The sequence below is a fragment of the Salmo salar genome, chromosome 01, assembly GCF_965601325.2.
Source record: "Salmo salar chromosome 01, fSalSal1, whole genome shotgun sequence".
NCBI lineage: Eukaryota > Metazoa > Chordata > Actinopteri > Salmoniformes > Salmonidae > Salmo > Salmo salar.
In genome coordinates this window covers 19,647,268-19,660,000 of record NC_138291.1, presented here as the reverse complement: position 1 = coordinate 19,660,000, position 12,733 = coordinate 19,647,268, and the positions used below count along the sequence as shown (strand labels likewise).

At 44.7% G+C, this 12,733-nt stretch overlaps 1 protein-coding gene across 1 annotated transcript in view; it reads right to left on the bottom strand.

Annotated features, from left to right (window-relative positions):
- The window catches only part of ush2a (Usher syndrome 2A (autosomal recessive, mild)), a 477,069-nt gene that overhangs the window by 143,681 nt on the left and 320,655 nt on the right, over positions 1–12,733 (bottom strand). The window contains 2 exon segments of the mRNA XM_082957499.1: positions 1,972–2,141; positions 2,268–2,485. Of these exon segments, the coding sequence (XP_082813625.1) occupies positions 1,972–2,141; positions 2,268–2,485 (388 nt within the window).

The following is a 12,733-nucleotide window of genomic DNA, read 5'->3' as shown; positions in this document are numbered from 1 at the left end:
AATTCATAACATATTCGGTTGTAGTTCATTTAAATATTCCCTATATAGTGCACTCTGTTTCACTATGTTTCACTCTGTTTCACTATGGTTCACTATGTTTTACTCTGTTTCACTATGTTTCACTCTGTTTCACTCTGGTTTACTATGTTTCACTATGTTTCACTCTGTTTCACTATGTTTTACTCTGTTTCACTCTGGTTTACTATGTTTCACTATGTTTCACTCTGTTTCACTCTGTTTCACTATGTTTCACTCTGTTTCACTATGTTTCACTATGTTTCACTCTGTTTCACTATGGTTCACTATGTTTTACTCTGTTTCACTATGTTTCACTCTGTTTCACTATGTTTCACTCTGTTTCACTATGGTTCACTATGTTTTACTCTGTTTCACTATGTTTTACTCTGTTTCACTATGTTTCACTCTGTTTCACTATGTTTCACTCTGTTTCACTATGGTTCACTATGTTTTACTCTGTTTCACTATGTTTTACTCTGTTTCACTATGTTTCACTCTGTTTCACTATGTTTCACTATGTTTTACTCTGTTTCACTATGGTTCACTATGTTTTACTCTGTTTCACTCTGTTTCACTATGTTTCACTCTGTTTCACTATGGTTCACTATGTTTTACTCTGTTTCACTATGTTTTACTCTGTTTCACTCTGTTTCACTATGTTTCACTCTGTTTCACTATGGTTCACTATGTTTTACTCTGTTTCACTATGTTTTACTCTGTTTCACTATGTTTCACTCTGTTTCACTATGGTTCACTGTGTTTTACTCTGTTTCACTATGTTTTACTCTGTTTCACTCTGTTTCACTATGTTTTACTCTGTTTCACTCTGTTTCACTATGTTTTACTCTGTTTCACTATGGTTCACTATGTTTTACTGTTTTACTATGGTTTACTATGTTTTACTATGGTTTACTATGTTTTACTATGTTTTACTATGGTTTACTATGTTTTACTCTGTTTCACTATGGTTCACTATGTTTTACTGTTTTACTATGGTTTACTATGTTTTACTATGTTTTACTATGGTTTACTATGTTTTACTATGGTTTACTATGTTTTACTATGTTTTACTATGGTTTACTATGTTTTACTATGTTTTACTATGGTTTACTATGGTTTACTATGTTTTACTATGGTTTACTATGTTTTACTATGGTTTACTATGTTTTACTATGTTTTACTATGGTTTACTATGTTTTACTATGGTTTACTATGTTTCACTATGGTTTACTATGTTTTACTATGTTTTAATACGGTTTACTACGGTTTACTACGTTTTACTATGGTTTACTATGTTTTACTATGGTTTACTATGGTTTACTATGTTTTACTATGGTTTACTATGTTTTACTATGGTTTACTATGTTTTACTATGTTTTACTATGTTTTACTATGTTTTACTATGGTTTACTATGTTTTACTATGTTTTAATACGGTTTACTACGGTTTACTACGTTTTACTATGGTTTACTATGTTTTACTATGGTTTACTATGGTTTACTATGTTTTACTATGGTTTACTATGTTTTACTATGTTTTACTATGTTTTACTATGTTTTACTATGGTTTACTATGTTTTACTATGGTTTACTATGTTTTACTATGGTTTACTATGTTTCACTATGGTTTACTATGGTTTACTATGTTTCACTATGGTTTACTATGGTTTACTATGTTTTACTATGGTTTAATACGGTTTACTATGGTTTACTATGTTTTACTATGTTTTACTATGTTTTACTATGGTTTACTATGTTTTACTATGTTTTACTATGGTTTACTATGTTTTACTATGTTTTAATATGTTTTACTATGGTTTACTATGTTTTACTATGGTTTACAATGTTTTACTATGGCCACATTTACGAGGGCCACATGATGCTGTCCAAAGTAGAGCACACCATGGGGAATAGAATGTTATTAAAGCCATCATCTCTTGTTATGATGTCTCACCCCTCCAGTTCTCCGTTGCTCCTCTCCGGGGCTCCCCAGGACAGCAGTACTGAGGTGGGGGTGTCAGAGTAGAGGTGGGGGAGCGGGACCCCCTCCGGTGGGGCAGCGGGGGTATGGAAGGACTGGGACTCCCCAGAGAGAGTACACCCTGCCGGGGTACAGGCCTCCACCTAACAGCACGACAGAGGACAATACAGTTAGACAGGCATAGACTTTAATGTGTTTAATCATCAATATGTGTTATTATTGTATTATTGCTCCATCCATCCATCCATCCAACCCATCCTCCCACCCACCTGCAGGCTGTAGAGTTGGTAGGGCAGGAGGTTATAGAGGCTGTAACTGGTAGTGTTGCCTGGTACTGTAGCAGTGCTGTGTGACAGGGACAGGGTGGAGGTGAGGTGGAGAGTGTAGTGGGTGATCACCCCGTTGGGCTGGGCTGGGGGGACCCAGGAGACTAACACACTATGTGACTGGAGGGATGACACCACAGGGGGGTCCACGGGACCTGGACCTAGAGGGAGGGGGTGGGGGCAGGAGAGAGGGAAGGGGGAGAGAGACGGAGGGAGGGAGGGAGGGAGGGAGGGAGAGAGAGAGAGAGAGAGAGAGAGACAAAACAGACAACAATAAACACAGGGTTAGAATGGTTCCCAAACTCCCTACTCTCGCTCTCATGATTGCCAACCTGATTGGTTTGGTTTTTTCCTCTTTTCCTGAACACCCTATACACCAAACCCAGTCTGTCTACTAAGGTCTAGGACAGGTGTTAGAAAACTACACTGAACAAAAATATAAACACAGCATGTAAAGTGTTAGTCCCATGATCCCAGAAATGTTCCATACACACAAAAAGCTTAATTCTCTCAAATGTTGTGCACCAATTAGTTTACATCCCTGTTAGTGAGCATTTCTCCTTTGCCAAGATAATCCATCCACCTGACAGGTGTGGCATATCAAGAAGCTGATTAAACAGCATGATCACTATACAGGTACTGGGGACAATAAAAGGCCATTCTAAAATGTGTAGTTTTGTCTCACAACACAATGCCACAGATGTCTCAAGTTTTATGGGAGTGTGCAATTGGCAGGATGACTGCGGAATGTCCACCAGAGCTGTTGCCAGATAATTGAATGTTAATTTCTCTACCATAAATCACCTCCAACATCGTTTTAGAGAATTTTGCAGTACGTCCAACCGGCCTCACAACACGTACTGTATGGCGTCATGTGGGCTAGCGGTTTGATGATGTCAACGTTGTGAACAGAGTGCCCCATGGTGGGGTTATGGAATGGGCAGGCATAAGCTACGGACAACGAACAAAATTGCATTTTATCGATGGCAATTTGAATGCACAGAAATATCATGACGAGGTCCTGAGGCCAATTGTGAGATCCATTGTGAGGCCCATTGTGAGGCCCATTTCTTTTAAGGTATCTGTGACCAAAAGATGCATACCTGTATTCCCAGTCATGTGAAATCCATAGATTAGGGCCTAATTAATACATTATAATTGACTGAGTTCCTCATATGAACTTTAACGCAGTAAAACCGCTGAAATCGTTACATGTTGCATTTTTATTTTTGTTCAGGAAACATAATTTCTTGTTACAGTGACTACAGCCTTTAGTGGAAAAGAACAAAGGAAAAAGAGGGATTATTATTTCATCAATGTGGAAGGAAGAAAAGCCTTGTGCACCGTGTGTGTGTGTGTGTGTGTGTGTGTGTGTGTGTGTGTGTGTGTGTGTGTGTGTGTGTGTGTGTGTGTGTGTGTGTGTGTGTGTGTGTGTGTGTGTGTGTGTGTGTGTGTGTGTGTGTGTATGTGGTGAGAAGCGAGGAGATGAGAAGAGAGAGTGTGGTGGAATTATCATTTGACAACGGAACGTCAAGAGTGACATCACAAGGACAAACAGTGATTTGGAGGGCCCTATTCCTGGGATTAGAATCGAGGGCACATACAGCGATGTGCAAATCAGCTCATTTAGCGAGGGGCCAGCAGAACGTTCGGGCGCGGCCACACAGAAAATTATATTTATGGATTTATTCAATGGAGATTATAGGCAGTGATATCAACTATGAGCTGGGGAGAGATGGCACTGAATCTGAGGAAATATTGTAATCACTCAAGTTTGTGACTGGCCATTTCCACTGAATGGCTACTTCCACACTTCCCACTGCCAAGCGCTCACGATACGGATTCCTTCACACACACACACACACACACACATACCTGCACCGGCACACACACACACACACACACACACACACACACACACACACACACACACACACACACACACACACACACACACACACACACACACACACACACACACACCAAGGAATCCTTCACACACATCTAGTGTACGACAGCTCCGGTCATTTTCATAATTACACACAGGAATGCAGGCACACACACATTCACATCGATGTACAATATGCACACACACACACACACACACACGCACACACACACACACACACACACACACACACACGCCAGCATGGTGTGTGCAACGCCAGGGTTGTGGGTTTGATTCCCACGGGGGGCCAGTACATAAAAAAAAATGCATGAAATTAATTGTATGAAATGTATGCATTCACTACTTTAAGTCGCTCTGGATAAGAGCGTCTGCTAAATGACTAAAATGTAATGAAACAAGGGGCGATAACAAGGCTCTAAAGCCCTTAGTTTGCAGAAGCGTGACACAGTGGTAGAGCTGCAGTCTACTTTGCACATGTTGTCCAACAGCGACATAGGACCGAATCCCATCCCAGACACTTTCTCACGGTTTCCCCTCTACATCTACATTCCTCACTGTCTAAATAAAGATAAAAATATGGAAGACCAACGAGTCTCCTCTAAAGGCCTTTCTCCATACCTGATGGTCAAATGCCGACCCTTCTACCTCCTGAGGGAGTTTTCAGCTGTTATCGTGACTGTTGTATACATTCCACCTCAGGATAAAACACCCTGTCTTGTCGCCAGCGATTTTAATTATGCGTCATTAAGACACGTGACACCCAACTTCCATCAACACGTCTCCTTCGCAATTAGGGGTGATAAAGTCCTAGACCAATGTCACTCTACCCACAAGCAAGCATACAAGGCCCTCCCTCGTCCGCTATTCGGCAAATCAGACTCTGTACTCCTGCTTCCTGTTTACAAGGAAGCATTGTCAACTTACACACAGCACTGACAAACACACTTACACCACCAGATATTCACCAGGGGTCTTTTCACAGTCCCCAGGTCCAGAACAAATTCAAGGAAATGTACAGTATTATACAGAGCCATGAGTGCATGGAACTCCCTTCCCTCTCATATTGTACAAGAGAACAACAAATCTGGTTTAAAAAACAAATAAAGCAACACCTCACGGCCCAACGCCTCTCCCCCATGTCACCTTCTTGTTGTGTGTATGTACTGACATGTACGTGGAACTCATAGATGCACATAAACTACATGTTAGTGTTTTTAAATGTATGTACACTACCGTTCAAAAGTTTGGAGTCACTTAGAAATGTCCTTGTTTTTGAAAGAAAAGCAATTTTTTTGTCCATTAAAAGAACATCAAATTGATCAGAAATACAGTGCAGACATTGTTAATGTTATAAATGACTATTGTAGCTGGAAACGGCTAATTTTGAATCAAATATCTACATAGGCGTACAGAGGCCCATTACCATTAGCACTTCTGTGTTCCAATGGCACGCTGTGTTAGCTAATCCAAGTTGATCATTTTAAAAAGCTAGTGGAAGGCCCAGGTGCACAACTGAGCAAGAGGACAAGTACATTAGAGTGTCTAGTTCGAGAAACAGACGCCTCACAAGTCCTCAACTGGCAGCTTCATTAAATAGTACCCGCAAAGCACCAGTCTCAACGTCAACAGTGAAGAGGCAACTCCGGGATGCTGGCCTTATAGGCAGAGTTGCAAAGAAAAAGGCATATCTCAGACTGGCCAATAAAAAGAAAAGATTAAGATGGGCAAAAGAACACAGACACTGGACAGAGGCAACATCTCCTCAACACGGGGGCCCCACAGGGGTGTGTGCTTATTCCCCTCCTGTACTCCTTGTTCACCCTACTACTGGTGGCCACACGCGACTCCAACACCATCATCAATTTTACAGACGACACGATGGTGGTAAACCTGATCACGTGATAGCAACCTCTCCCTCAAAGTCAGTAAGACCAAGGAGCTGATCGCGGACTACAGAAAACAAGGAGGGGGGGGGGCTGCGAGCACAACCCCATCCACATAGACAGAATGGATCGGGTCGAGAGCTTCAAGTTGCTCAGTGTCCAAATCACTAAGGACTTAAAATGGTCCACTAGCACGAACACAGTTGTGATGAAGGCACAACAGCGCCTCTTCTCCCTCAGGAGGTTGAGAAGGTTTGGAATGGGCCCTCAAATCATCAAAAAGTTCTACAGTTGTACCATTGAGATCATCTTGACTGGCTGCATCACTGCTTGGTATGGCAACAGCACCGCACTCGATTGCATGGCGCTACAGAGGGTGGTGCGGACAGCCCAATACATCACTGGGGCCGAGCTCCCTGCCATCCAGGACCTCTATATCGGGCGGTATGAAAGGAAGGTCCGGAAAATAGTTAAAGACTCCAGCCAACCAAGCCATAGACTGTTCTCTCTGCTTCCGCATGGCAATCGGTACTGGTGCATCAAGTCTGACACAACAAGCTCCTGAACACCTTCTATCCCCAAGCCATAAGACTGCTAAATAGCTAACAGAACACACACATAACATGTCCACACATTTATACTGACTCACAAGCACGCACACACACTTACATACAATCATCATTTAAGCTGCTGCTACTCTGTTTATCATATATCCTGATGCCTAGTCACCTTACCCCTATACATATCTACCTCTATCGATCCAGTGTCCCTGCACATTATAATATTGGAACTGACCCTGTATATAGCTTCTAACGTTCTCCTGTTCTTATTTCTTATTTTTTATTTCTTATGTATTTTTGTTCTAACTTATGTTATTTTTTGTCCTACATTAATATGGATTACTGCATTGTTGGGTTTGGAGTATGTAAGAAAGGCAGTTCACTGTAATTGTGCACGTGACATTAAAACTTGATACTCTAGCATCCCCTTTGAATAGCCTCACCCCCTTGAAATTTGCGTTACCCCATATCTTCTCAACATACCATAAGTGAAACTGGTTTGTCAGTCTGGTCTGTCAGGGGCTAACTAGGGGGAGTGTGGTCTGCCAGGGGCTAACTAGGGGGAGTGTGGTCTGTCAGAGGAGTTCTGTGTTCAGTTTGTCTGTTGACTAAGTCTAAGGCAGTGGTTACCAAACTTTTTAAGCCCGAGAACCCATTTTGAAAAAAATAAAATTTACATTTGCAACCCCACCATGTAAAAAAAGTGATGTAATCAAATGCCAATGTTTACATTTTTTATGGGCTATGACAGTCTATTTCAAATACATCTGACAGTACTTTTGTTTCAAGGAAGTATGGTTTGAAGTGACTGAAATGCACCAGAAAGGTATTGGGAAGTTCAGAAGATCATCAAGCAATCATTTTGTATGATATTCTGTGTAGAAACAACATTTCCCAAGTTTGGTCTTGTCCACTCTGTTCTAATAAGTCCTGTGTGGATTGAGGGAAACAAAATACGTGCTCCTGAGAGTCTTCTATTTCAGTGATCGGGTCATAATACACCACCTGACCAACAGTGCTCGTCGAATGTCAATCTCCTTCCAAAAATCATGGCCATTAATATGGAGTTGGTCCCCCTTTGCTGCTATAACAGGCTTTCCACTAGATGTTGGAACATTGTTGCGGGGACTTGCTTCATTCAACCACAAGAGCATTAGTGAGGTCAGGCACTGATGTTGGGCGATTAGGCCTGGCTCGCAGTCGGCCTTCCAATTCATCCCAAAGGTGTTCGATGGGGTTGAGGTCAGGGCTCTGTGCGGGCCAGTCAAGTTCTTTTACACCGATCTCGACAAACCATTTCTGTATGTACCTGGTTTTGTGCACAGGGGCATTGTTATTCTGAAACAAAATTCATGAAACATTCAATAAATGTCCTGGTTTTCCAGAAATCCTGGTTGGACGATTCCAGACTTCCGGCTTATTCCCTCCTGATTCTGGGAATCCTCCAACCGGGATTTCGGGTAAACCAATGGATTTATTGAAAATTCCCGGAATTTTGCAACCCTAGTCTTTACCCTTCTTCATTCCCTCTCCTCTCCTCCTGCTTTCACATTTAAAAAGAAGGAATATATCAACCATGGAAAAAGTGGATTTTTCCTCCTTCCTTGTCTATCTGTCTGTCTTCCTTGTGTCGTAGCCTAGTGGTTAGAGTGTTGGGCCAGTAACTGAAAGGCTGCTAGATTGAATCCCTGCGCTGACAAGGTAAAAATCAGTTGTTCTGCCCCTGAACAAGGTGGTTAACCCTCTGTTCCTAGGCCGTCATTGAAAATAAGAATTTGTTCTTAACTGGCTTGCCTAGTTAAACAAAGGTTAAATAAAAATAAATTAAAAATTACCCTTTCTCCACTCTTCCATTCTCCCTCCCTCCCTCCCTCCCTCCCTCCCTCCCTCCCTCCCTCCCTCCCTCCCTCCCTCCCTCCCTCCCTCCCTCCCTCCCTCCACCCTACCTGATTTGATTGATATTTCTGTCCCATGCTCTGAAGGTAATGTTTTCCTCCCCCATTTACATCCGACTGTACTGGGGTAATGGTCCCACACACACACACACACACACACACACACACACACACACACACACACACACACACACACACACACACACACACACACACACACACACACACACACACACACACACACACACACACAGACAGTAGCAGGGTAATGGTGCTTCGGCAAGGGCAGGCGGATCAAGGTGACTGAGCGTGCTCAGAGCGTGCTGCGTTGCTAAGCGCTAACGTTAACTGCTAAAGGCTCCCCCAGATGGCACCGGGACCAGAGGGGGAGATAGGGGGAGGTAGCCTCGCCATCACCTTAGCTCACCCTCATCCAGTACTAACTGTTCCCTGGGTGCCAAAGACATGGATGTCGATTAAGGCAGCCCTCTGCATCTCTCTGATTCAGAGGGGTTGTGTTAAATGCGAAAGACACATTTCAGTTGAATGCATTCAGTTCTACAACTGACTAGGTATCCCCCTTTCCCTTTCCCTAAACCTTACCTCACCCTCTCCTCCCTCCCTCCCTCTCTCCCCCTCCCCTCCCCTAAAATAACCCACCTCACACCCTCTTCTCACCCTTGATGACACCGCTCTCACCCATTACTGACCCATCTTTCTACGGGGAGATGCCCACACCCTTTCCTCCCCCATCTTGTAACTTATTTGTGATTCCAGCCCTTGTCTGTGCATGTATGTAACTGAATGTGTGTAACTGAATGTGTGTAACTGAATGTGTGTAACTGAATGTATGTAACTGAATGTGTGTAACTGAATGTGTGTAACTGAATGTGTGTAACTGCATGTATGTAACTGAATGTGTGTAACTGAACGTGTGTAACTGAACGTGTGTAACTGAACGTGTGTAACTGAACGTGTGTAACTGAACGTATGTAACTGAACGTGTGTAACTGCATGTGTGTAACTGAATGTGTGTAACTGAATGTGTGTAACTGAACGTGTGTAACTGAACGTGTAACTGAACGTGTGTAACTGAACGTGTGTAACTGAACGTGTGTAACTGAACGTGTGTAACTGAATGTGTGTAACTGAACGTGTGTAACTGAACGTGTGTAACTGAATGTGTGTAACTGAACGTGTGTGATTCAAGTGTTTTTCAGTGCCTAGCTGCGTTCCAGTGTAGCAGGGTGATTTTTCCCAGGCAGCGTCAGTGTGTCAGGGCTGTGTGGTGCAGGGCCCCCTACTAGCTTCCTTCCTAGCATCCCTCCTAGCCTCCCTCATAGCCTCCCTACTAGCTTCCTTCCTAGCTTCCCTCCTAGCCTCCCTCATAGCCTCCCACCTAGCTTCCCTCCTAGCCTCCCTACTAGCTTCCTTCCTAGCTTCTCTCCTAGCCTCTCTACTAGCCTCCCTACTAGCCTCCCTCCTAGCCTCCCTACTAGCCCTCCTACTAGTCTCCCTACTAGTCTCCCTCCTAGCCTCCCTCCTAGCCTCCCTACTTGTCTCCCTGCTAGCCTCCCTACTAGCCTCCCTACTAGCCTCCCTCCTAGCCTCCCTACTAGCCCTCCTACTAGTCTCGCTACTGGTCTCCCTACTGGTTTCCCTCCTAGCCTCCCTACTAGCCTCACTACTAGCCTCCCTCCTAGCCTCCCTACTAGCCTCCCTACTAGCCTCCCTCCTAGCCTCCCTACTAGCATCCCTCCCAGCCTCCCTACTAGCCCTCCTACTAGTCTCCCTACTGGTCTCCCTACTAGTCTCACTACTAGCCTCCCTCCTAGCCTCCCTACTAGCATCCCTCCCAGCCTCCCTACTAGCCCTCCTACTAGTCTCCCTACTGGTCTCCCTACTAGTCTCACTACTAGCCTCCCTCCTAGCCTCCCTCCTAGCCTCCCTACTAGCATCCCTCCCAGCCTCCCTACTAGCCCTCCTACTAGTCTCCCTACTGGTCTCCCTACTAGTCTCCCTACTAGCCTCCCTCCTAGCCTCCCTACTAGTCTCCCTACTAGTCTCCCTACTAGCCTCCCTCCTAGCCTCCCTACTAGCCCTCCTACTAGTCTCCCTACTAGTCTCCCTACTATCCTCCCTACTAGACTCACTACTAGTCTCCCTACTAGCCTCCCTACTAGTCTCACTACTAGCCTCCCTACTAGCCCCCCTACTAGTCTCCCTGCTAGTCTCCCTGCTAGCCTCCCTACCAGCCTCCCTACTAGGCTCACTACTAGTCTCCCTCCTAGCCTCCCTACTAGCCTCCCTACTAGCCTCCCTACTAGCCTCCCTGCTAGTCTTCCTACTAGCCTCCCTACTAGTCTTCCTACTAGCCTCACTACTAGCCTCACTACTAGCCTCCCTACTAGCCTCCCTCCTAATTGCCCTACTAGCCTCCCTCCTAGCCTCCCTACTAGTCTCCCTACTAGTCTCCCTACTAGCCTCCCTCCTAGCCTCCCTACTAGCCTCCCTACTAGTCTCCCTCCTAGCCCTGATAAATAAACAATGCACAGCGCTGACCTTTAGGTTAACAGCTTTTTATGCTTGCTCCACTCAGCACTCTCACTGATTCAATTACCACAAAGGTCCAGGAGACGCAGGGAATAAGCAAGGAGACCCAGCCCGTCTGTCTGTCTGTCTGTCTGTCTGTCTGTCTGTCTGTCTGTCTGTCTGTCTGTCTGTCTGTCTGTCTGTCTGTCTGTCTGTCTGTCTGTCTGTCTGCCTGCCTGCCTGCCTGCCTGCCTGCCTGCCTGCCTGCCTGCCTGCCTGCCTGCCTGCCTGTCTGTCTGTCTGTCTGTCTGTCTGTGGTCTCCATTAAACCTGCCGAGACTCAGTAGAGGCCTCAATTGTAAATAATTTTACCACATGAGACAATCATGTCACCTTGAATTTGAACACTCCCCCTCAGACACCCATACAAAAATGGATACACACATGCGTTTGCGCACGTCAACACACACACACACACACACACACACACACACACACACACACACACACACACACACACACACACACACACACACACACACACACACACACACACACTCCACAACTATGTCACCCACACCCCTTGATCCCTCGACTCCCCAGCCACCCTCTCCTTGTCTTCTAGCAGCACAGAGGACCCAGAGTGTTATTTAGGCTTTACTGGTCTGTATTAAATTTTGCAATTTGAAGGGCTGTTAAGTTTTTCAATTGAAATTTATTTTAAGATGCAGGTACTTTTTATTTTATTGATGTTTTACTGCTCTCCGGGTGCAGGCTAGAACACACTGGAATAACACCACTCTACCCCAATAACACCACTCCACACCACTATACCTCAATAACACCACTCTACCCCAATAACACCACTCCACACCACTATACCTCAATAACACCACTCTACCCCAATAACACCACTCCACACCACTATACCTCAATAACACCACTCTACCCCAATAACACCACTCCACACCACTATACCCCAATAACAGCACTCTACCCCAATAACACCACTCTACACCACTATACCCCAATAACACCACTATACCCCAAAAACACCACTCCACACCACTATACCTCAATAACACCACTATACCCCAATAACACCACTTCGCCCCAATAACACCACTCCACACCACTATATCCCAATAACACCACTATACCCCAATAACACCACTATACCTCAATAACACCACTCCACACCACTATACCCCAATAACACCACTATACCCCAATAACACCACTCCACACCACTATACCCCAATAACACCACTATACCTCAATAACACCATCCCACCCCAATAACACCACTCTACCCCAATAACACCACTCCACACCACTACACCCCAATAACACCACTCCACCCCAATAACACCACTCCACACCAACCCACCCCAATAACACCACTCTAGCCCAATAACACCACTCTACCCCATAGCACCACTCCACCCCAATAACACCACTCTACCCCAATAACACCACTCCACACCACCCCAATAACACCACTCTACCACAATAACACCACTCCACCCCAATAACACCACTCGACCCCATAACACCACTCCACCACAGTAACACCACTCCACCCCAATAACACCACTCCACACCACCCTACCCCAGTAACACCACTCTA